The following is a 25,389-nucleotide window of genomic DNA, read 5'->3' on the forward strand; positions in this document are numbered from 1 at the left end:
TTTTTCTTGAGAGCTGTTCCACTTGCACAGATGACAACAAAATGCATTTTCACCGTGGGGTGTCAGGAAAGTTTGCTTGCAGGCCTATGAACTGTCATTTGGGGTAAATGCATTCTAATACAAGAAGGAACTTGTTCCAGATACACTGAGTCCAATATATTTCTTTAGTTATTAATGGAAACATGCTGGTAATGGGCTCTTCTCAACCTTCGGTTATCAGTTCTGTGATTTTGTGATCAATCATTAATCAAGCACAACTTCCAAAAATGGTAGGCAGCGGAGAATGAAGAAAAGCTGAAACAGGGCAGGTACATGCTAAGAGTGTCAGGGAAAAACAACCGACAACAAAGATGAGACAGACAGACTGCTTGTCTAGGTTTTGTACGGAACCAATAATCTTTTCAGGAAACATTTTAAAAACATCAGACCTAAAGATCCAATTGCTTTCTCCATCTCATTTTATCGTGGCCTTCTGTGAATACTGTCCTTTATGGCTATTCTTGGTTTTCTCCTTGTATTCTCTGATCCTTCCTCAGCATTATCAGCATCTGAAGAGATTTCCTCAACTACTTCTTTCAGTGTTTCTGAGGATGAAGCTTGGAATTTGTGACTCATCTACTTTTTGGAAAGTGAATACTGACAGTGCTACAGCCACTCGGTGTACAGACAGCACATCCACACACCCTTTCTCTTACTGTACAGGCCATGGAACTGGACTGGTGTCACATCACAGAGCAGCCATTGGCAAAATAAGACTCGTTGGGATCAAACACTTGTCCTGGTATGAGGCCACTGGCTTCATAAACCATTTATCCTGCTTTCTGCAGAGGCAATGGCACAGCTCATCCCAAACAAACAAATCTGCCCAACAAAGGCTGGTGCACTCTGCTGAAGTTTGACTGAATCAAGCAAGGTCCTGCAGGGTTCTCATGCAGCAAGCCAGAAATGCCTTCTACAGCTTCTTTTTTAGCAAATCCTTGAAGACATTCCCTCAAATAGAACATTTACTGAATTTGCAGTGTGGAAGTTGCATCTTTATCCCTCAGACTCTGTCTGGAGAGGGCACAAACACATGAGGAATCAGGCGAACAGCTGGTGTTCAGACATCTGTGCATCATCTAACACCCACTTCGGGGCTGTATGATAAATACACGACCTTGATTTTTTTTTCTCCCTTTTACAGGATAATGACAAACCAATTGATAACACTGCCAAAGTTCAGCCATCCCAGCACAACCGAGCAAGGCTCCTGCAGCCTCCGGTCACACGGGACACTTGCGCCAACAGGTGGCACAAGCAGGTGGCCAAATCTGGAAGTACTGGATTAGCAATGTTATCCTATTTAATGGAAGCTCAAGACTTCATTAAATGGAATTATTATCCAGCAAGAGCACACATGACAGTTACACAATGAAAATCTTTGCATGAAGGTTTGCAAACTGCTGACCAGTGCTCCTGGTAACAGGGTTATCCAGCACTTAAAACGAGCTGAAATCTCCCAATTTTCGCAGGCACAGCTCACAGAAGATGTGGATCAACGAGGAACACCGAAACCACAACTCCCTCCCGGCGCGTCGCGCCCCTTCACCCAACAAAATGGCGGCGCCGCGCGCGCCCCGCCCGCGGTTCCGCCCCCCGCGCGTGACGGCGGGGGCCGAGCAGCGCGCGCCCCGGAAGAGCCGCGGGCTCCGCCCCCCGCCCCGCCTGTTCGGCGCGAGGCCGCGCGCCCGCCCCGCCGATTGGCTCCTGGGAGCGTCACTCCCAGCCCCACCGCCCGCTGATTGGCGGCGACGCGGGGGGCGAGCGCAGGCCCGGCGGGCAGGAGGGCGCCATGGCGGCCGTGGCTCAGTGCGTGCGGGGCGCGCTGCGCCCGCGGCTCCCGCTGCACCCGCTGCTCAGCGCCGCCATCAGGTGAGGGGCGATCGCGCCGCAGCGCCCGCCCGGCACCGGGCACCCGGGACGGGGACTGGGCCGCGCTCAGCGCCGGGCCGCGAGGAGAGCGAGGCCCGGCCTTGCCGCGCGGCCGCTGGGGCCGCCCCACATTCCCCACCGCTTTCACTGCCTTCTCATGCTCTTCACCGGGAGGGCGGCCCGACCCTGCCCTGCGGAGATTATGAGGGGCTTCAGGCCCGGGGTCGCGGGGCGGGTATCCGAGCCCGTGTGTCAGCGCGGGCTGATCCGGGGCCGCTTTGCTCGGGCGGCTGAGCTCTCAAAGCCTGAGAAACGTCACGAGGGGATAAACAGTCATTATTTATGCGGGCAGGCCCGGGGTGTTTGCGGCAGGGCCGGCACCGCTCCGCTGCTCCCCAGCGGTCCGCGGCCCAGCCCTGCTCTGCTGGGCTGTTGGCTTTCTGGGAAGCTGTTGCAGACGATTGCATCACAGAACTTCTTCCTGATAGAGCACTGCGCTGAAAACGAGATCATATTCCCTATAAACTGAATGTAATGGACATTTACAAGGTGATAACTTGCAGCAGTTATTTTTTCCTATAGTTTGAATGGTGAGAGGTCTGTTGCTTCTTATGGAGGGTTCTGCATAGTTTTCACAGGCCTAGGATTGTTGGGTTAATTTGTGCTCTGATGTGAGAATTTTGTAGATGCTGATGTGTCAGATGAAATGTCCGATGTGTCTAGAAAATGCTAATATATTCCAAAATAAGCAGCTGATTAACGTCGTCCATGTTTTTGCCTTAGAACTTCTCCACGACTCCTTTGTGCAGCAACACAACAGAAAAATACTGGCCAGAACTTGGAGGAGGACCAGAGTCAGAGCCAAAATGAGCAGAAGGCTGAAACCAGCTCTGCTGAAAAACTATTAGCTGAAGAAAAGGCTAAACTGGAAGAACAACTAAAGGAAGTCACTGTAAGTGTCTCTGGGTTATCGGTTGCACACTTTACAAATTGTGTGCCCAGATGCCTTCACTGCGGGTTCTCAGTGCACACTCTGGATACAGTTGTGTGACTCCTGTTTAGTTGTTGAATAAAACCTGCAATTTGACCATTTTTTTATACCTAAGAGTAGACGTACTGCAAGACTTGAGGTGCATCCCTGGTCCAAAATTAAAGTTTTGGATGGTTTCTTTCCAGTTTCTAAATGGAATTGGACCCTCTCCAGCCTTGAAATTGATTACTGAGTTTCGTGTAGGTTTTGCTCAGTGGAGAAGTAGTTTTTAGAGGTCATGAAAGGGTTTGAGTGTGTCTCTGATATGTGCATTTGTGTGTGCTAAGAGACGGATTTCTGGAAACAGCTGCTGGCTTTTCAAAGGTCAGAATTAATGATGCATATACAATATTTTTACACAATAGTGTACTTATGCCATACTCAGGAAGTTTTAAACCTGTCCGTTGGAGAGCCCTTCAGACATGAGGCTGAAGGGTCACATCCCCTCTGTCTGGCCTCACGTGTCTTGCATTCTTTCCCTTGCACAACTCCAGCCCACCATGAAGTTCTGGATTTGGTGGGGAAGCACTCAACCTGAATTTTTATTTTATTAATTTTATTGATTTTCAGTCTTAGTACATCTGCTGGCCATATTGCTGGGAACAGACCAAAACTTGACCTAAGCAACAGAGGAGTTAAGACTTCATTAGTTTGTAAAGGTTGGAAAAACTGGAGGGCACTCTGTGGTGTGTAGGAGAGGGAAGAGATGGTTTGAGAGTCATGGCTAGGTTGACTCTCATTTGCTATAGTGTCAAAGTACCTCATGACTCAGGAAGGCTTTCTGTGAGCACACAGCAGAAATCCTGGGTTTATAAAACTTGATAGATGCATAGAGTGAAAAATTTCTTCCAGCTAATCTGTTGTCAAATACTGAAAGTCTGGAAAACCATCTTATTTCCTTTCCCTCACTTCTTTCTGCTCTAAAGTGAAGCAAACATCTGTCCTGGTAGGAAGGATGCTGTGATAATTGGCATGTGTGGTCTTCAGATTACTCTAGATGGTGGGTTTAGGCTATGAAACTGTTTAAAATGCTGCTTTATTCTGAATATGCTGGTTTGAATTATTGTCACCTACCCAAGTAGCAGGAATAAAATCTCTTCTGTCACTGTTTTTTTCTTCTGTAGGACAAGTACAAGCGTGCCTTGGCAGATGCGGAAAACGTGAGGCAAAGAAGCCAGAAACTGGTAGAAGAGGCAAAGTTATACGGTCAGTGGAGGCTCCTGTTGTGTTTACTCAATGAGACCTGGGAAATGCAAAGCCTGGAAAAATTAATCTGAGTGGTCTGCAGTACTGACAGGTTGTACTTCCCAGTGATTCTGAGTACTTGGTTAAAAGTTGCATTTGAGGCAGAGAGGTTTGAACAGTTCCTCACTTTGCATCAGAATTGTGTCCATCTCCCCAGCCAAAGGCAAGACTTAAACTGCTGGAGTCAACAGCTTTTGGGGACATTTGCTTTAAATTTGGTATCTGCTTTCCTGCAGTGTGTACTGGACTAGTAGATTTTTTTTTAGTAAGGTTTGCAGCTTGAAGTTTGCTGTTTTCACTCACTTTGGTTTCAGATCTGAACAGGAGCATGGAATACTGCCTTTCCTTCTGGTCTGGGTTTTTTTTCATTCTTGGTGTTTATTTTGGATTTGGGTTGTTTTTTGTTTTTTTTTTTTAACCTTTTCTGTTTGAATAACTGTTCTGCTGAAGGCCATAGCTTTCAAATAGAAGTAATACATTTAGATGGGTGGATTCTTTTCTGTAGTTGGGATGCACAGTCAGACTATGAGGAGTGCTAGAAGCACATCTTCCTTTAAGAGCCAGGCTACTAACATCTGATTTAGCTTTTTGACATTTCAAACACAAATCTGTAAAACAGAAATTGTATGCAAATGCTGTAGCAGAACAATGCTGTTTCATCCTGGTGTTTGACTGCCACTCTGACTTGAAGATGAGTTGGTCTTTTTTGCCACACACTGTACCACAGCTGTATAGTTTAATTCTGGATACAAAAGTTCTAATTTTTGAATAACAAGGTCTTCAGTTAGTGTGTACTGTAAGAAAGAGTATGTAGTATTCTTGTACCCTTTTCATGGACGTTTGAATGCTTCACCCTGAAGTTAATTTGCAATAAGTATTGTTTCACTAATGTGCTACTTAGTGCAGAAGGACTTTGAGTCAGGTCTGAGCTCCGAGATGCTACAATATAAATAAATATTCAAATAAATTTTATCTTGAAAACTAAATTACATATAATCTGTAAATTTTACTGTTTGTACATGACTGCTTCTTCTGTTGAAGTAAGAGAAACTCATTTCTGAGACTTGCATAAATTCAGAGTTGCAGTCACAGATATTTGCAAATACAACTTAGGCAATAAAAAACCCCAGCCAAACCACCCTCTGAAGAGTTTGGTTATTTGGTTTGATCCAGACCACTAGGCAGCTGGTTTATCTGTTTTTGGGGTACTTCAGCCCTAACCACAGCTTTAGTTTTTAGCTTAAAACTGTGGTTGTTTTGTCCATATTTTTGGAACTACTTGGACACTTAGTTACTGTTCTTTCAAGAGCTCGAGTCTCTATGGAGTTGTGCAGTTATTAAAGTGACCCTTTCCTGAGAACCAGCAGATCCCTATAGAACTTGCAAGGTGCTTCCACAGTTCTGGGGTTTTTTTGTTTAAATCAAAGACTTGTCCTCTGGTAATGCTCATATCACTTCTTGGTAAGGAAAAAATCCCATTCAAAATGTGACCTAGAATTAAAAAGACTGTCTGGGTTAAAAAAAGGCAACTAAAAACCAAACCAAAACCCAGTTCCATTTGTTCTTTGTTTAACTCTATGTAGAAATGTGTTATTGAATTGTGTTGATTTTTCTTGATTGCTAGATACACTTTGCCTTAAGTGAAATCAGTCCAGATTCTCTTAGTGTGAGCCAGAGAACATTTTCAGAACAGGGACTATCATTAGCTTGGGAATTGCTCAGTCTTTGCAAAGCACAGCTGCTGACTCTGTAAAACTGGTTTATAGTGGGAGGGAGAGGTGGGAGTTCTTTTCATTCAAGGAGGAATCCCTGTTCATCTCGTGGACTCCTCATCAGTCTGACCACATGCTTTGTCTTCTGCAAATATTTTTGTCATATCAGATTAAAGAGTAGGAATAGGGCAAACATAATGCTTTAAACTTCAGGTGAATCCCAAGATGAGAGAGACATGAGGAAATTAGATGAAGCTATCCTTTGGTAACTGTGGTTGGAGTTTTAACTGTTCATGTTAGGTCATTAGCATAGCTTTAGCTCTTTTGAAATAACTTTTTTTTCCCACAGAAGTAGAGGAGATGATGTGGATATCAAGGTATCTGTAACAGTTGTATATAGACATCCAAAATTGGAAAGGACGTTTTACCCCAAATAGTTCCAGTATCACATATCATCTTAAAAATCTAAAGGAGTACATATTATTGCTTTAGGTTTTGGGGTTGTGGGTTTTTTAACTCTTCTTTCCATCAGTGGACTAATCCCATTCCCTTCTCTTTTACATATTTTTAGGGATCCAGAGCTTCTGTAAGGACTTACTAGAAGTTGCAGACATACTGGAGAAAGCAACAGAAAGTGTTCCAAAGGAAGAAATTAAGGATGATAATCCTCACTTGAAGAGTTTATATGAAGGTCTTGTTATGACAGAAGTACAGATTCAGAAAGTGTTTAAAAAACATGGCCTGCTCAGACTGGATCCTGTCGGAGCCAAGTTCGATCCCTATGAACACGAAGCATTGTTCCATACTCCCATGGAAGGGAAGGAGCCTGGCACTATTGCATTAGTATCCAAGATTGGCTATAAGCTGCACGGGCGTACTCTGCGGCCTGCCTTGGTGGGTGTTGTGAAAGACCCTTAGCTGCTCAATCTGAGAATTCAAAATGCCATACAACTATTAAACAGCTGGATGGTTTTTGTCTCACACCATGCTTTCCTTGTTCCTCTGCTCCCAGAGAGGTTTAAATGAGTTGGTTGAGGTCTCCCAGTGAAAATGAAACAACTGATGAAATTCTCCTGCTTAGTGGCCTTCAACATCACTGTTCCATAAGCTCTTTGGTGTAAAAGAGCCATTAAGCCCTCTAATGCTTTAGATTAGCTTTTTACAACCATTGCTCCTGAAGGTGCATTAAATTGAAAAGAATGAAACACTCACGAGAATTCTGCAGTCTCACATTTATCACTGTGTGTAGATTGAAAATCCAGATAGTGGTTCAGACATTTCCTTTGGTTTTGTACAATCTCTCATTGCAGAAGTGGGTGAAGTAGTACCAATAACCTGCTTTCTGCAAGCATCCATCAGCTTTTACACACTGATGTGATAAATGCCATGTTTTCCTTATTCAGAAATAATCTCTCTCAATAACTGAAATTGAAACCTTCCTGAATTCTGACCTGTAAATAAATGACAATGGAGATTAGTTACCTTTTGTAATTGTTCAACCCTTTTGTCCTCTACTAACATTGACTCAAGAAAACCATCTAATACTTGTATGGCATTGAAGAACCAATAGAATTTATCCTATCTCTGGATTTTTAATTTAATATTGTATAAATTGGTTTAAACAATTTTGATAGTCTTGTAACTTCTAGCTTTGCAATCAGTTTGTTATGCAAACTGTAGTTACAACCCTACTGAGAGCCAGAACACTCAAAGAAGCTGAGAGTTGGGTATATGATTTCTTTCACACATAAATTGCATGTGAGTGGCTCAAACAAAAATGTGAACTCAGTTTCATTTTCGTTATTTCCTGCATTTACTCAGCTTGGATCTTAGGTTGCACCAGAACTTTTCCCATATGCAGTTCTTGCCACGTCTAACTGCACCTGCTGCTCCCAGTCCTGCAGAATCAGGCTAAAATACAGTATGTGATTAACTGAATGTTTTGTTCTACATCTGTCTGGTCACCTGGATAGGAGTGGGTAGAACTTGGCAAATTACACAACTGACAAAGCATCCGTCCTCTTGTATCCTCAAAGTCCATATGTTTCACACACAAGACAGACACTTCAAACTTAGGGAAGTTATTAGGACCTGGTAAACAGTAAGTACTTCTGAATTTTTTACCGTGTTTCTGGTTATCTTGGATTAAGGAGCTTCTTACCTTAAGGTCAAGTATTGATTACTTTTTTTGGTTCAGATGCAGAGTTGCCAACAGCTTTTTGAACACTAGACTTACTCACAGTGAGAAGTGATTACTTGTTCCTTAAAGACTTTTTTGCAGTATTGCTTTGCCTCATGGGAATCAGACAGTTAACTAGGAACAACCCAAGTGCATACAACTGTTTGGAAGGTAGATGTGTTTAAGGACTCATTCTTTCTTTCTCAGCTCTAAGAAAGAAAATCCATGCTTTGACTGGGCAGAGGAGGGAGAGTAATTTTTTGGGATGTGTGCAGACAACTACAATGTTAATTTCTTAGAACTAATCAAGTACAGGGATAAAAATGCAAAAAGTGAATGTAAAAATTCAGGAAAAAAGGGGATTCCAGACACTTCAGTTGAATTTGGAAGTAACTTCCCTCCTTCTGGGTTTTAAGAGTGCACTGTAGCTGTGTGAAGTAGGATTGTGTACTTTGACCAGGGCCCATTTTAAACTGATGTCATAAAGGGACCAGGATCAATTTTATATACCTTTTAAAAACTGTCATGTGTTGTTTTGTCCCCTCCCAACCCCTCTGGATCTAAATTAAATGTAATAACAACTTCTTTAGTATAGAACTTTTTCAATAGGGCATTAAAACAAAGGGACAGCTCCTTCCCTAGTGAAGATTTTTTTTTTTAATGAGCTTCTCAGTGCATCAACAAACTCATTTTTGGACTACATTACTTCATTCAGGGTGTTCTTAAGCATGAGTTCCTGTTAAATGTTCAGCCCAAGATTCATCTTTGAAGCTGATAACTGAGTATATCATTTAAGTGATACCTTCCCTGGCCTGCCCTCAGAGAGGCTTCAGCACAGAGTGTGTCAGTCTGTACAGAGAGCTCCAACCGCCTGTGCACTCTGCCATACCACAGGAAGGAGCACTGAAGAAATCAGAGGGAAGGGTTCTGAAATTTCAGCAGCCAACAAAGCTACTACCAGTACTAGCTATTTCATAAATACCACTTTTCCACCCATCGCTGTTTAGCTACACTGCATCTCCATTTGTCATTGCAAAGACTTAAGCCATTTTCCTCGCTGCAAAAGCTGCGTTACTGTTAAATCAGTCATGGGAAGAAATTTTAATACAAGTTTATTTAGCAATACACAATGCAAAAATGCAGTAAAATGCTGTGTGCACAACCAGTTGTGTTTGACGTGATTTCAGCCCAGGCATTTGTGTCTGGCACAGCTACACCAGCACACAATTCCAGTGAGTGCGACATTCCCTTTAAGGAAGAAAGAAGCTGATGAGCTGAACATGCTCACTGGGTGCCTTCCTTCACAGTATTTAATGTGTCATCACATGAGCCACTGGAGCACATGCAAAAACATTCTGTGAGAAGAGAGTAAACAGAAAGGCTCCTGAAGAAGTCTGTTTCAGTTACAGAGAAGGGATGCAGTGGTTGCACAAGAGAATAATGTCAGAGTGCTTAGTTTGTGTGATTTACAAAGCAGTTTGTGGTCAAAGACTTGTGCAAACTCACTGACACTTGTTAAGCTTGCTGGGCCTGCCATGGAACATGGGGCAGGAGAGGCTGCAGCCAGAACAGTGCAGCAAGGCAAGCACTGTGCTGGTCAGTGCACCCAGGATGGAGTCAGGGCTCCTCCAACACATCCCTGGGACTGCACAGACTTATTGTGGCCTCTGACTGGAGCAGAAGGTCAGTATTTTGAACAGCTTAGAGAGTGTTGCTTTTTCACAGGTTTACATCAATGCTGTTAAGACAGATACTATTCATTAGTAATAACTTTAATTAGAAAAGTCAAGAGCATTAAGCATATAAAACACTTTGTCATTAGCAACATGAAGGCTGGGTTAATTGTACAGTACAGGAAGCACTTCCAGATCAACACAAGATAGAAGAGCTCTTTGACATGTTTTTCCTCAGCCCCTTCACCATAGAAGAGAAGCAGCATAGCTCTAGTAAATTGCTGGATTAACATTAACTGCATCTCAACTTAAAAACAATCAAACAGAAAACCAGCAGCTCAGAGCAAAGGAATGCTTAGACTAAATCAGTTCCATGTGAAATATGGAACAGCAGCATCCTCTAGTGCAAGTCACCTTTAAAACTAAAAGCATAGCTGACAATGAGACACTGCTTCTAGGGAAGCCCTTTCCAAGGGACTAGTATTTGCTAAAGCAAACATTTACCACCTTGAATTTGCTTGCAAGTACAAAATAAATATTGATATCCATATTTCATACATTAAAAATACTTTATTTTACATTCATTTTGATGTTCAATAAGTTACGTCTAGCACCAAAGAAACATTTTGGAGGGGTTGAGGAATTAAGCTACAAAGTGTAAATGCAGAATTCATTTCAACATTTAAATGACTCATTGGTGCCTAGATTTTTTTCCTAAGTTATTGTTCAGGTGGGCTTGACGCTATTGCTTCAGTTAGACTTAGATGTGCCAAAACAGTGTAGAAATATGAAAATCACAGATTTGAAGAGAAAAAAATCCCAGAAGAACCAACAACAAAACAATTCTCCTAAATTCCCAGCTACATGCAGAGTTGAGGCTTCATAACACCATGTTATGGCAGTTGGGTAACAAGTTGAGGAAGAACCAAATTGCATAACTAGAATAATGGAAAGAAAGACTGAGCTTCCTTCCCACAAGAGTAGGGCAGAGAAAATAACCAGGGGTTAACACCTCATGAACTTGTGTGCTGCTTGTACGTGCATTTAGGGTGGAAGTGGTTCCTAAAGCTGCTCAGCACACTGCAGTTAGCTCCACTGCTGCCAAGGAGAGACAGTTTGGTCTCAAGGAGGCCACAACAAACCACTTACAGAGAAGCCAAATGAAGTATTACATCCAAGAGGACATAGCCCTTAACTTTTTTTGAAGGGACATAATATCATAAGCTCAAAAGAAAAGGCACTAGAGTTTCGGTTTTTTTCTTCCTTAGGAATGCTGGCTTTGTAATTGTACCGCTTTTATTCTAAACTGACTGGTAACACTATTTTGGTAATGCTGGATGTATTAACTGAAACCCAGTTCCGATCAGAATGCCTCTGCCAAACTGCAGAATTAATACTGTTTCAAGATTTTGTGATATCCTCACTGACTACAGCCCAAAGCATCAAAGCAAGATGACCTTTCCAGTGCTTGCACTCATTTTGAAGCCAGTCAAATTCCAAGTTTTGGCACACCTACACTCCAGAAGATCTGCCCAGCTGGTCTCCAGTCACAGCTTCCTGCTCCGGACACGACCGGCAGAGAGGCTCAGGCACAAGTAACACTGTGCCATCTTCCACATGTGGCAACCACCAGTTTTTATTCATTTGGTTAAATACCAGCACAGGAATTTAAGGGTAAAATGAGCACAAAAATCCTTTCATAGTCCTCCTTCAACATCTTTCCCTTAATCAGCAGATCTTACCAGAACAGTACTGTGGATCTGGCATTTCTGTCACCTGCTGTGTTACACCCCAGCTGTTGCCCAGCTCCAGCACGTTTCCAGGCTGTAGCTGTCAGAGCTGGGATGAGTTCCCTCTCAAGGTGCACTGTCCTGCCTGTCAGTAATTTCAGTTTCAACGTGTGTGGGTCTGTACATTTCAAGGTACGTGCAACTAGAACCCTGTAGTAGCTGGATTGACCACTCCATAGTTTAGGAACACAGCTGTGCATTCTGACATGATCTGCATCACTTCTTTCTTTTGTTTTTAAAGACCAACCTCAGTGATCATGCCCCATTTGAGAATCTCTCTCCCTTTCCCTGACCTTCCCAGCTAAAGTCAGGAAGCAGCTACACCTCCTCAGCCCATACGAGCTCAGCAGTTACAGATCCCAAAGGAGGAGGAGCAGGCTCCCCCAACAAGAGAAAACAGCGATTTTGCTGCCTGAGGCTCCCAACTGCTGCAGGACAACTGGCTGCTTATTGTCCTCAGCCCCATTTCTGCCCCAAATCAGGGACCCCCACCATAGCACTGACTCCTGGTACACAGCACCACAGCTCCTTGGTATTCCTGAAACTACAGTATCAATTAGGTCACATCAAAGCTTCAGAGGGGTCTATTTCAGGAAAAACTCAAGCCAAAACGATGCCCAGATTAGCTGGGAGCTCCTCAAGAACCTCCTCCACAAGTCTCTGAAGCCTCTCACCTACCACATTTCCTTCCACTCCCTGCCACGGCTCATCCCTGCTGTACTCTCGACAGGAACTCTCACCCTGCTGCCCCTGTGCCTTGGCTGTAGTTGCCAAGGAGAATGTTCCAAGAGCTTAGCAATGGTCACAAAAGTCCCTTCTCACCCTGCTCCCGAGCTCAGGACTTTTGCAAGTTTCACTTTGCTGCCAGCACTATGCCAAAAAAAACAAAACAAAGGATGAAGAAAGTTCCCAGCAAATGAAACTATCTCCTACCTTCAAAGAAAAGCAAGGATTACACTGATACTCATTTATCCAATAGTATGGACTAAAGCAACTACTCTGGGACTACTGGACTTGAGTAAGTTCACATGAAAAAATCTGTTCTAAGAATGTACCAAAAGCAGTGAAATCCAATGTAGAAGTTTCACAATTGAGTGTTTTCCATGATCCAAAGAAAAGTCTATTTGAACCACCATGGATCATGATGAGTGGGGGGTTTATGTATTTGCTTTTTCTGGTTTTAAGTGACATGGTTCCTGTATCTTTGAGGAGGGAAGGAAAAAATAACGGAGTCCTTGAGGCTGTAATGGGCCTCTGCTGTGTTTTCTCAGATAGCTGAGTTTCATGAAGCATCCCTGGATATCCAACCACTTTCTGTGAGAAAGTTTAAAATCCTTTTCTTCAGTACCTTATCTAAGTAACTGGGAAGGCGACTCTTTGAAGGAATTCCTTGTCTTTTTTGGAGATGGTCTTTAATGATAATAGTTTTTACAGTCAGATAACGTGCAGGACTCAAGTTTAGAGAGCTGCAGAGCACCTTTTCCCTGTCCGATAAGAGTTCAAAGCCAGGGAGGTTTTCAATGGCAGCAAATTCACCTTCTTTACCCTCCTCCTTCCCTCTCTTGGAACTAGCTATGTTTTTGTTCTCCTTCCTCTTTTCCCGTTTGTGCCTGGCTGCCTCGTACTCTGCCGACTCTTCCATTTTGGTGATCCCATTCCGCCGATATCGCTGCAGTTCCCGTATCTTGGCTCGGAGTATCCTCTCCTTGTGCATGTTCTCAAAGAAGTCTTCAAACTCCTTACAAGACATGAACTGGTACAATGGCCTCAGTTTCAGCCTCAACTCCTTCTCTTCCTTTGTGATCTTCCGTTTGGGAGTTTTCTCCTTGTCCTTTTTGTCCTTCCCCAGGAAGGCCGGCACCAAGTTATAGTCCCGCGCGATGTTCTTCCGCCGCTGCCTCTCCTTGAGTTTCCTGACGTACATGTCCACGTGAGCCCTTTTTAGCTCTATCTCCACATCATCGTCATCGTAGTTCACTGAGAGGCCGCTGATCAGAGTCTCGGCGTCCTGGTCATACTCGATCTCGTAGTCGTCCCGCAGCGGCATGTACCCCAACTGCTGCTGCTCCGCCACCGAGATGTCCAGCGGCGGCAGCGGCGTGGTCAGGCTGGGGGACAGCGGGCCACCACTGGGACACGTGTGGTCCGTCACTCTGTTTGGAATGGTGTCAGGGATGCAGGCTTTCCCCAGGTTGCCGTGGATATACATGCTCACGTAGTGTTCCATCACCTCCTGAGGCGTCCGGGATGCTCCCACGTGAGCAGCCATGTCCTCCTAAACGGAAAGAAAGGAGGAGTGATAAAACGATTCCCATCACATCTCCAGCATAATGAGCACTCAGGTAGGAACACAACTTTCTCCCTGTTCCTCCAAAGACAAGTGCCAGTGCCTGAACTTCTCTAGTGACACTCTGACACCGGCCGTGTTTCCATCAGATCCGCGTTTTCAGGTCCAGGTGAGCATTTGCAAGTGCCTGGGGGCGGATAAGCCATGAAAATAGCACCAGGAACACAAGACATTGGATCCACACAGTGACTCCTGAGCATCCATCACACTCTCAGAAAGCAGCTTACCGTCAGCAGGAAGCTTCCCAAGTCCCAAGGAGCACCAACAGCACTACGCAGCTTGGGGTTTGTTCATTTATATCACAGTGCTGAGGTGCTTTTAGAGCAATGTGGAAATAAAGACAGACAATGTTTACAAGTGAGAACGACAGTATTTACTCTTTTCTAGTTATTTAGGAAATAGGCAAGCTGCAATGATCATACACTTTAAGGTTTTAAAAAAGTCTTTATATTTCATGAAGCAAAACATAATCAAGTAACAATTAATGAATCAAACAGTCACTGGAGGACAATGAGGGTGACTGGGGCACTGGAGCATCTCTCTTTGGAGGAAAGGCTGAGGGAGCTGGGCCTGTTAAGCCTCGAGAAGATACAACTGAGAGGGGATCTCATCAATGTCTACAAATATATGAACAGAGGGTGTCAAGAGGACAGTCCAGGCTCTGCTCAGTGGTGCCGAGCAATAGGACAAGAGGCAACAACGGGCAGAAACTGATGCACAGGAAGTTCCACCTGAGCACGAGGAAGAACTTCGTTACTGTGCAGTGACTGGAACAGATTGCCCAGAGAGGGTGTGAAGTCTCCCTCGCTGGAGGTATTCAAGAACTGTCTGGATGGAATCCTGTGCTATGTGCTCTGGGATGAGGTTGGACTAGATGGCCCTCTGTGGTCTCTTCCAGGCTCACCCATTCTGTTACTCTGAAATGATGCTCACTGCTGGTGTTTGCAGCCCGGGCTGAGCGCAGGTGACAGGGCAGGTGCGCAGCCCGTCCGCAGCCGGGACACCCTGACGGCACAAGCCGAGCAGGACCAGAGGTAGCTCCAAGGTCTGTGACACAGGCGGGCCAGGGGAGGCAAACGCAGACCTTGGGGCAGCGGCAGGTCCGAGCCGGGTGCGCCCTGGGGACCGCCCGGAGCCACCGACAGAGGGGCTGCCTGGGGTCCTGTCAGTGCCGCCCGCCCGCGGGGGACCTCGCCCCGCACCCTTCGCCCCTTACCCAGTTCCCGAAGCCGAACTGCTCGATGGCGTCCAGCAGCAGCTGCTCCTCGCGGCTGCTCCAGCCTCCCTCGGCCTCGGCGCCCCAGAGGGTGAAGCGGCCGCCGTCCACCAGCTGGTATCCGTGCCATCGGCGGTGCGGGCCGATCTCGGCGCCCGCCGAGAAGCAGTCGGGGCAGAGCTCGATGTCGGCGCACTCGGTGCAGCGGAAGCGCAGCGGGCTCACCTCGGCCAGGCAGTACACGCAGTACTTCTTCCCCAGCTCCGCCATCTTACCCCGCCCGCGCGCGCGCGCGGCCCCGCCCCCCACGGCACCACGGCCAATGGCAGCGCGCCCGGGGGGAGGTGCCACGCTGAACTTCGGCCAATGGGGACAGAGGGCCCCGGCGCGGGGCGTGTCAGAGCGAGCGGGGAGCCGCGATTGGCCGAGCGGGGCCCGTGCACCTTCCCCATGGCCAATGGGAGGGGCGACCCCGAGCGAACCCGCCGTGGATTGGTCGCCCGGGGAGAGGGGGCGGGGCCGAGCGGCGTTGCCCGGCAACAGGGGAAGCGGCGGGGGCGGGGCTGCTCCGGTTCCCTCGGAGAAAGCGGAGACCTTCAGTCCCGTTTGCGTGCCCAGGGCCGGGATCAAAGGCACTGATTTACGGGTTCAACGGCTGCGGAACTCACAGGAGAGAAGCCACATCCCAGCGGTAAAGAAGGAGTGGAGTCCTTTCATTTTCCAGCACAGGCTGGAATTGCACTCATGTGCGACCAGGACTGCTGAGCTGTGTTTGAGCTGCTGGTTCCGGCCTCAAAATGAAGTGTGTGTGCATTTAAACAAAGCACACAAATCTCTGACTGCACATATACAGGGATAAAGTGCAGATAAACTGACAAAGACAGGTGGGAATGGCTCACACCTTCCTCTTTAAATCGCCTCTGAATTAGGTTTTCTGAATTGCCTGAAAATTTGAGTGACAAAACATAAAGTTATTACAGTACTGAACGTTTAAAACTTGTTCTTTTGTCATAGTGAGAGACTATATCAATAATTTCATGCTCCTCCTACAGTAGTGCCTGATGTTCTCCTGAGGTCCTGCAGCTCTGCAGAACTATTGCACAAACACAGAGGAGCAGTGCAGGCTCTTGTTCTGCAGATACTGAGATACTCATTACCTTTGGCAGCTCAAACACTCAACTCATGAAGGGACATGACACAACTAATATTCAAAAACTTTTCCAAAGTACCAGTAGATCTGTCTCTGTGGTGGTTGCTGGACAGTAAAAGGAGACAAGTGTAACTCAAACCACCTCTCTTTGAAACAAACAAACAAACAAACAAACATGAAAATCTGTACCTTTTATCATAAGTCCTGTTAACAAAGTGAGCTCCTCTGCTGACAGAGAGGCTGTTGCACAAGTTGAGAAGCCTCCTGGTGCTCTGTGGTGTTTTCATAAACCACTATGGATGATCAGTGGCCATCTCTCCTTTTTTACAGATTCCTGCCAGGAAAATTCTTACACTTCTGGTTGCTTTTGGGATAAGACACACAAGCCTTTCTTTAACTTGTTAAATACTATTAAGCAATAAAGGTAAATAGATAAAGGGAGGGGGAAGCAGGGAAAATGAATCTCAGGTGCTTTTCACTGCTGCATGTTTGACATCTGGAGAAGGCAAGAAGGATGCAGGCAAGGTTGATGGTGTAATTCTCTGAACTGAGTGTTTCTACTGAAACAAATACTCCCAAGACACTGTTTAACTTCACACACTGCCTCCAGGACCTTTTCTCTTAGCACTGAGTTGCAACAACCCTCTGCTACCCTAGCCTTCCAAAGCACCCTGAGGATGAAGATCAAAGATTCCTTCATTTTCCTCCTGTAAATACAGGAAGACATTCCATTAGGACGCAGTAGAGACAAATATCTTTTAGTTCCTTATCTCATGTGCTGGCATGGAGGAAAATACTTCCCTTCAAACAGACTGGAATTCCTATTGGGAAAACATGCAAGGAAAAGTAAATCTAGTTTTGAACAGATTTGTGCAACTCCTGTAAAAGATACCACATAAACCTCTATTGGTATCGGCTTATGGAGAGCAATTCTGATTTTACATCCTAATTCAGCAAATCAAACAGGAAGACTGAGCAAAAGGAAGCATGTCAACAGGAAGATTCAGCAAAAGGAAGTGGGAAATGTGCTCACTGGAGAAACCAGAACCATGGCAGCCAAGGCCTCCTTGTTGCCCAGGTACTGCCTTCTCTCCACTCTTTTATCTATCTTTTATTTGGTGCTTCAGCCTCTTTTCAGTTAAGCAACAGGAAGCCTGTCCACTTCAGGCTCTGAAGTTATGCCTATGTAAGAAGTAAAACAATACCACCTTAGGCACAAAAATGCTTTGTGATTATAAAACCTGCAATAAACCAAGATTTCTTCTTTTCAAAAAAAAGACAGGATAATGTATTCAGGCATTTCTGAGTTTTGCACATCACAGAAATGTGTTTACAGCTGTCAGATCTCAGACCTAGTCCAGAGAAAAGTGTATGAAATGGGATTAAAGCATGGGCACCATAAAGTATTAAATCTTCTAACTGTCTCATACAAATTAACAGGTATTCTAACTTGGAAAGCATCAGCAAAAAGTTCTCCACCTGCAATACATAAATGGTCCAAAGTTCTCTTTTTGGACAGACAAAAACTGCTGGAGAAGCCTGTGAAGAAACAGAGAGGTACTGGGATTTTGGGTTCTGAATTACACTGACAACAGGTGACTAAGATAACTTTACATGACTTTATTTAACAAAACCATATATTTACAGTTGAAAAAAGTTTCAGTTTGATACACATATCTAAACAAAACAAATGTGGTAACTACAGAAACCCAATTTAAACATGATGTACAGGGGATGTATCAATAGTTCTCTATATGTCATTCTATTTTTTAAAACATTCAAAAATAACCTGTTACAAGGTACCGTTTTTTCCGATTGAAATTGTTTACTAAGTGAAATAATGTTAATGATTGACTGCAGATCAAAGTTGCAAAACTGCTTTATTATAAAGTGCAGATTGTACAGAATCTCAAAGCTGGTTGAAGTTTTCTGGTTTCTCTGATCTGCTGCATGTACAGTGGTACTTCTGTGCATTGCAGCAGTTTTATTTTTCCTTAAACCCATGAAGAAAAGAAAGTTTGCTTGATGGGGACATTTGCTCAATGAAAGAAAATCTCATGCATCTTGTTACAGATACTCTCAAGCACCTGAACAATAAAATTGTCAAATTCTTTAATCCAATTCCCTGAATTCCTTAAGGAAGGTTTCTGTAATAGCTAATTAAGAGATTTGGTATGCTGCAAGACACTTAAAAAGCTCACTGGCAAGTAATTCTATGCCCTTACTACTCATCTCTGGTTTTTATCAAAATTCAAGCATTACCTTCAAATCAAGTTACCGAGAAGTTGAAACAATTGCATGTTTAGGCAGGTGATTATTTTTTTCACATGTATTTTGTTTGAAAACAAACTGTGCAAAGCTCCTTATTGCATTGCTGTTTCTTCATTAAAGAACATACCTTATATACACAAAGAAATCATTTAGAAAATATATACAACTTCTAAGAACAGAAAGATCAAATCACAGAAGCAAAATAATTACATTTGCAAGTAACAAACAGTGCACAAGTGTTGCAGCAGGCCTTTTTCCCCACAACTGTGCCCACTGTCACTGTTACATTCAACATCTTATTGAGAAGAGAAAAAGAACAGGCTGTCGATGGCTGCCAACATACCTCAGTAGCTAAAAAATGCATTTTTAACCAGACAAATGAGCCACACTTGTAGACTTGTTTCAAAAGGAAATACAAATGTGGTTGCAATGAAGACTTAAATTGCAAAGCCAGTTACAGTACTACCTAAAAATGTATACTGAGGAAGAAGTTCTCTCCGTGTTTAATAAACCATTTAAAAGCATAGTGCAAATGTTTTGGATGGTAGGCCTCTCATATCCTTCATGGAAAGGCATATTTATTGTAGCAATAGAAAAAGTAATATTAAAAAACACTTACTGACCTTCCTGCTTTCTACTGCACTTCAAAGCAACGTAGCATACAAGTACCAGTCACTGGAGGACCTAAGCTGTACAAATTCTGGGAGAATTAACACATTTCCTATCAACATCTTAATGTCTATTTTCAGTAAGTGATGACCTAGAAGAAGTCTTGTGGAGCAATTAAGATGACCAACAAAAAATCCACATCCATTACACCAGGTACACGAAGTGAACAGGAAAAGAGGTCAATGAGGTATCAGACTTGCAGGCTGTATTTGCATTACACATGTTTCAAAGTGATTACGAGTCCTCACTTACCAGCAAATCTTGTTCTCACTGTTCTTAACATTACAATCAAATTATCCCTCACAGTAACGCTGTCAGTACCAGAAGACAGTATTTTGATTATGTCCCACAGTACTTTACATTAAATGTTGAGTTGAGCAGTGTACAACTATTCTTCTCATTGTTTCATTCATACTATGCCAAAATAATCAGCATAAACCAGACTGAAGAGCATTGGGAAACTGCTGACCACACAGCTGGAGGATTTAGCAACCCCTGTTTACAGTTAACACAAATATTGCTTTAGTTACGTTTCCCTTTTCAATGATCACGATTATAAAATAGATTTTATACTACACACTACGCAATAAACATTCTTGTAAAGCAGAGGCACTCGTGATTTGCCCTTCAACATTCATCTGGAGGCAGAGGGGATCTGAGATGTGTAAGGGGTTTATGTTACTGCGGTTTGCTGCCGCTGTAATTTGCTCTCATGTATTAGAGGCCAGATAAAACACTCGGAATGACAGCTTGTACTTATCCTGATGGTGTTTGTCTGGTACATTTTCCAATAAACTTCTTTCACTTGTCACTGTATGATTAGCTCCACATAATGCTTTTCCCCTGGAGCAGCAGCAGCAGGCCCAGGAGATCCCACAGAACCTTTTCTTTCCAGCAGCAGCGTTGCAGAACCTGACTGCTCCCCTCACCCTTCCTCCTCAGCTTTGCCAGGGAGCAGAGCTCCCTGGGAAACTGGGAAATGATGCCAGCTCAATACTAGAACCCTCTGGGTGAGTTTAGAATCTAGTCTGATTAATGGAATTTCCTCCATATGGATCCAGATTTCCAAGGCATCTTGAAGAATAATTGGTTTTGCACTGCTAGTGTGACTTCTCTTCCAAGGTTACTTTCTACTTAACTTTTTCTTATTAAAGAAAGGAATGTAATTCTACGTCTACATGATTCCTTTGGTAAATGGGACCCACAGCCTATAAAATAGAAGCATTTCTAAAGAAATGGTCCTCACATCATTTAACTATAAATTCCAGCACCAGTTATTTAAAATCCAGATCCAGTGACTTTTATAGGTATTGGAAATATATCATATATCCTGCCTAAGAATGAAATAGAGGAATAGCTTTTACAGCAACCAACATTGCTGAATGTCCAGTCTTTTGAAACATCACAGGAAAGAAATTTAGAAAAATCTAAACCCTTGATATTATTTTGTTTCACTGCTCTCATCAGAAGGACAGAATGTGTAATGCTCTCCACAGCATATGCTCATACCACTAAAAGTTTAAGGCTAAGCCTAGGTTTAATTTATAAGGGGTTTATCCCCTAATTTCCTTCCTTGGTTTTTTTTTTTCCCCCTCTTCCTCCTCATTTTTATTCTCTCCTCTTTAAGGCTATCCTACTACTAAACAAAACTCTGAAATAACACTTTGATTTGCAGGCTCATACATGTCAAACAGTACTCAACAGTTTTGCCACTTTAGCTCTTTTCCTTTGAGTCACAGGAGGCAAACTCAACGTTAACGTTTGAGTGAAGGGCTTCCTTTTTCCATTTCCCGATTATCTTTCTGCAGAGCAGCCAGTATCTAGACATTTCAAGGAATGAGAGAGAAGAAAAAGATTAGATTTTAAAAATGACTCAGTAATTCATTGTCTGAAGAGTTTCCAATTTAATTATGTCTGAGCAATACTATTTTAACTACTAAATGTAATCAAATTTACAGAACCTCTCCACTGACGGAGACCTCTGCCATAAGCTCTTGTGGCGTGGTAGATAGAAATGGATTTAACAAAGGTTTTAAGTCCACTTTTGAAGCCTGTTATTTGGAGTACTTGGCAGAACAGGACTCCTATCTCTCCTTCCCTGCAAGGGAAGCAGCAGTAGGCTGAGAATTTATTTGGAATGCAAACCTCACGCACACATGACACATTTAAAGAAGGTGAATGAGGTCAACTGAATGAGGAATGAGACTGGGAGGATACTTGCAGAGACTGGCTGAAAAATGTTCTTGAGGAAAGAAACAAAGCTGGATCTGTGCTTATGACGTAGGACCAAGGCCAGAGGTCAAATGCCAACTACTCTGTGAGGAAGGTGGTGTCAGGGAGGACACGCTGTCCCTGCGCTGCTCGGGGGTGGGTGGTGCAGGCTGTGCTCCCTCTCACACACCACATAAGGCTCAGAGGGCTACAAGGTACTCCTGCTGTGAAGGTGAGAAATCCTCACCTCAAAGAGCAAGCTGGCAATCCCCAGCACCTACAGGCAGATTTCTACCCTAGGAAAGGACCATAAACACCCAGTTGCAGCCAAATTGCCCCAACCACCACATTTAACATCATCTTTCCGTTTCACTGCAAAAAGATAACTGGGTAGGATGGGCAGAGCTCTGTTACAGAATGACTAGTGAAGTGGGCTGTATTACTGCTTTGAACAAAGACAAAACAAAAATAAAAAAGGGGGGTTCCACTCTCTAGCATGAATGGTTGTTACAGCCACTTAGCCATTTCCACATTCAGATGACATATCCTTTTTCTTTAAACTGGAATTTAGCTGAAATTACAGTGATGAGACTGTTTCTGAAATCACATGACAAATCTCCGTAAAGAAGTCAGAGATCCAATCACTTTTGTACAGCCCTAAATCAGGCAGAAGAGATCCTCAAGAAAATTAAGATGACAACTGTACGATAATGTGTCCTGATAAATTGTCATCATCTTCCAAAGAGTGAATTTCTGCTTACAAATATCAACTGGTAATGTTGCCAGCAGCCTTTGTAATTGATAAATTTTAAAAGCTGTGTGACACTTCATCAATTGCACTCAACATTTCAATTTTGAATGTTGGCTGAGCTCTCCCTTTCCAGAGGAGAGTAAGCTCAGGGAATCCACTCACCTCAACCTATGCTAAAAGCATGGAGTGAGCTACACAGTCCCACTCACCTCTAATATGAAACACTAGCTCTGCTAAAACATTCTTCCAGATGTTACCAAACCCCATTTTCATGAGTACAATACAATCATCAGTTATCAAATATTGGCATAATCTTTACCTGAGCCCATTTTTTGTTTCTACTTTGCATCTGAATGGCAGCAATAGATGTAAAGAATTCTTCTGAAGGCAAGTCCTCAGGTAGCTTTGTTAAAAACTGGGCTATATGAATGAAGTCCATTTTAGTCAAAATATCTTCAAAAAGTTTTAATATTCCCAGCGCTGTACGGAATAAGAACTCTTCTCCATCACGGCAGAACACATCCCAGACACGACATGCCAAGTCTAGTGGCAAAGATTTGCTGTACAATGTGAATATCCTGAAAAATGAAACAAAATTTTCAGAGTTATTGGACAAGAAAAATGTCTTGGGTAGTCACAGAAGGACACAGACCGACCACCAGTAAGTTTGAGGCTTCTCAAATATTTATAACTGAATATTCCTTTCTGGTTTTCAGAAGTACTTCTCTTAGCTGCAGCACACCAACCCACAAAACAATATCAAATTGTACAACCAGTAAGGCATCTTGCTATCAGCCTGGGTCTTCAAGTTTGATTTTCTTGGATCACACCAAGGACACAACATATACGGTTTTACGATGGGCATGCACTGATCGCAGCTATAATCAAAGGCCTATTTAATCATCAATTCAGAGTTGAGGACTGATGAAGTTTCAGCTGCGAAAATACAAAAAGATGAACCTTAAGACAAACTGCAAAGGGAATTTTGTGGATCAGATAAAAGAGATGCGTAAAATAAACTCTTGTGTTCTAGGTTTGATTGACTGGCAAAATAATAATAGCATGAGTTTTGGAGGAAAGATCAGCTTAACCTCTCACAAGTTGAGAGAAACAGCAGGATGTCCAGAGAGAAGGTCCAGATAGCTGTGATAAGATGGTGGCTCATTGTGGCTGAAGGGATGTGATCCCCAAAGAAAAAGGGTAATGGCAGAAGCAAGAATCTCCTCCCAGTTACTAAAACTGTATTTTCATTAACTACCAAGAGAACATTTCTTCCTTCACCAAAATGCTGACAGCCTTGCAGGCAGGAACACGAAGCTGCTCCCCCCTCTCTCTCGATCCAAAACTGGCTACACAGCAGAGCATGAGCTCTCATTGCCACCAACAATGACCCAACAGCAAGTGATGAGAATTGAGTTTCCTGGAATCACTTTACGGGATATAAGGGAAAAGAATTACAGGATTTGAGAGAGAACTTTTCTCCCCAAATGCACCGCACAAAAATCTCTGTCAAACTGCAAAGAATTCTCTCCCCGGCAGAGGTCAGTAAAGGTTCAAATTTAAATCAAACCTTTCCACGGCTTTTCACAAAAATGTCCCTGTTATCCTGTGTTTAAGACCATCCTCTATCCCCTCTAAGTTTTTCATTTAAGAAACTCGGATTTACATTAAAAAATAAAATTGAACGGACACATACACACACATGTATAGGTATGGAATATGAATTAATGTATTTTCACAGCAAATCCTGATAATCAAAGGTTTTCTGCAGTATCTGCTTTTTACTATATAAGATTATTTGAATGATGCATCATCAAGTATCCTGCTTCTGTATGAATCAGCACACGATAGAAAAAAGGGAAAATATATTCATTTTAGAAACATCAAGACAAAACTAACGTTTGCACAAACTCAGGTGACAAGTGAATTGCAGGTTTATGATCCTTAGGATTTTACTTTTTTTTATTTTTTCATCTCATCGCAACATTTTTATAACAAGTGGAAATCATTTAAATTCTGTTCTCCAAAGAGCTAAATTAGAATTATAAAAATAAACAAGAGTCTGGGATGAAAAAAAACCCCCACAAAATTGCTCATGTATGTATTTTACATACATGCACAAATGCGAAAGAACAGCACAATACAAGCTCTTTCTTTGGGTTACTGGCTGATGGTGCACTGCAGACTTTATAATCTCTCAATATTTTTGTCCAGTCACATGCCACGTAAAACTGTCTTGCTACAGAATACCTACATAGCACAGTTAAGACTTGTGTGTATACACACACATGCACAGGAAACAGCAACAGCTTTTCAATTTAAAAGGAACAGTGCAATAGGAAGCAATTCAACTGAGTCCTTTCCTGGTCACCAAGCAGCAGGCAAACACCCAGCCAGAAATGAGTCCTGGTTAAAGATAAGTAACAATGCCAATTTTTTGGAACTGTTTTTATTCTCAAAAGGTATTATTCTGTCATGATTCAGACCTAACCTGAATAACCCATGTGTATTAAATCTCCAACTATGTGGAAAATTAACTGTCAGAAGAAAGAACTATTTATTAGAACACTACTTTTGTATGAGAAGATTTGCTCACATCAAAAAAGCTGTCACATCAAATAAGGTATTTGCCATTGAGCTCTTCATAATTTGGAAGGAAGCGCCATTTGCAGGAACTTCACAAGGCAATTAACTTTCATTAATCCTTGGATGGAATTGAGGCATCAAGCCCTAAGAACAGAGACTGGGCCCCCTAGAACAAGCAATGAAACATCAATAGGAATCACTGCTAAGAATGGATACAGCATTTGCTCCCTTCAAAGATTTCCCACTGAAAGATGTTTTTTATTAGACACCTGAGCTACTGGTCCGAAACCCAGCTGAAATTATCACAGCAATAAAGCAGCTGCCTGACTGAACCAGTGAGAGCAGTGGCTCTCAGCAGCACTGGCACACTCCCTGCACATGATCTGCTCCCTCTGTACTGTGGGTGATTTTCTGTCTGCAGGTCTCTTCCAAACACTGTAAGTCCCAGGTGCAGACAGCACAGCCAACTCATACAGAGGTGTCAGGGTCACAGGAACACAGGTGCAGTCTACTGGCCTCTCTCTGTCTGGAAGAGGGAAAAAAGTATCAGAAGCTCCTGTTCCTCCCCAGATCTGCTTACGATAAAAGTGTTCTTTGAGGTAGATGCATGAAGTCCTGGCTGGTTTGCTGCTCACAGGAAAAACGACA

General features: G+C 43.3%; 3 protein-coding genes across 8 annotated transcripts in view; 1 reads left to right on the forward strand and 2 right to left on the reverse strand.

The window, feature by feature from the left end:
* Positions 1-1,809: 1,809 nt before the first annotated feature.
* Positions 1,810-7,685, forward strand: GRPEL1 (GrpE like 1, mitochondrial). Its single transcript, XM_027686442.1, has 4 exons — positions 1,810-1,911; positions 2,695-2,863; positions 4,066-4,147; positions 6,470-7,685. The coding sequence occupies exons 1-4, from the start codon at positions 1,832-1,834 to the stop codon at positions 6,814-6,816; spliced, it is 678 nt and encodes a 225-aa protein (XP_027542243.1). The 5' UTR covers positions 1,810-1,831; the 3' UTR covers positions 6,817-7,685.
* A 2,148-nt stretch (positions 7,686-9,833) lies between these two features.
* TADA2B (transcriptional adaptor 2B) lies at positions 9,834-15,404 on the reverse strand. The gene is made up of 2 exons (XM_027686441.1): positions 15,104-15,404; positions 9,834-13,815 (listed from the first exon to the last, which is right to left on the reverse strand). Exons 1-2 carry the CDS (start codon positions 15,371-15,373, stop codon positions 12,823-12,825), a joined length of 1,263 nt encoding a protein of 420 aa, XP_027542242.1. The 5' UTR covers positions 15,374-15,404; the 3' UTR covers positions 9,834-12,822.
* A 5,366-nt stretch (positions 15,405-20,770) lies between these two features.
* TBC1D14 (TBC1 domain family member 14) overlaps positions 20,771-25,389 on the reverse strand; it is a 67,226-nt gene continuing 62,607 nt past the window's right edge. For 5 of the 6 annotated variants that reach the window (XM_027686379.1, XM_027686380.1, XM_027686385.1 and 2 more), the window contains 2 exons: positions 22,475-22,733; positions 20,771-21,013 (listed from right to left, as the gene is read on the reverse strand). In XM_027686379.1, the coding sequence (XP_027542180.1) occupies positions 20,948-21,013; positions 22,475-22,733 (325 nt within the window). In that variant the 3' untranslated portion in view covers positions 20,771-20,947. Of the gene's footprint in view, positions 21,014-22,474; positions 22,734-23,846; positions 25,262-25,389 lie in introns of those variants that run through there. The other variant, XM_027686381.1, reaches the window with a different exon arrangement.

This window comes from Neopelma chrysocephalum, unplaced genomic scaffold (genome assembly GCF_003984885.1).
Source record: "Neopelma chrysocephalum unplaced genomic scaffold, ASM398488v2 Primary Assembly neopelma1_71, whole genome shotgun sequence".
Taxonomy (NCBI): domain Eukaryota; kingdom Metazoa; phylum Chordata; class Aves; order Passeriformes; family Pipridae; genus Neopelma; species Neopelma chrysocephalum.

Excerpts from the sequence above, each read along its gene's own strand:
- GRPEL1 (XM_027686442.1), top strand. The coding sequence starts at position 1,832 with ATGGCGGCCGTGGCTCAGTGCGTGCGGGGCGCGCTGCGCCCGCGGCTC. Across the intron at positions 2,864-4,065 it reads AACAACTAAAGGAAGTCACT|GACAAGTACAAGCGTGCCTT; the intron begins GTAAGTGTCTCT and ends TTTCTTCTGTAG. Across the intron at positions 4,148-6,469 it reads AGAAGAGGCAAAGTTATACG|GGATCCAGAGCTTCTGTAAG; the intron begins GTCAGTGGAGGC and ends ACATATTTTTAG.
- TADA2B (XM_027686441.1), bottom strand. The coding sequence starts at position 15,373 with ATGGCGGAGCTGGGGAAGAAGTACTGCGTGTACTGCCTGGCCGAGGTG. Across the intron at positions 13,816-15,103 it reads AGTTCGGCTTCGGGAACTGG|GAGGACATGGCTGCTCACGT; the intron begins GTAAGGGGCGAA and ends CTTTCCGTTTAG.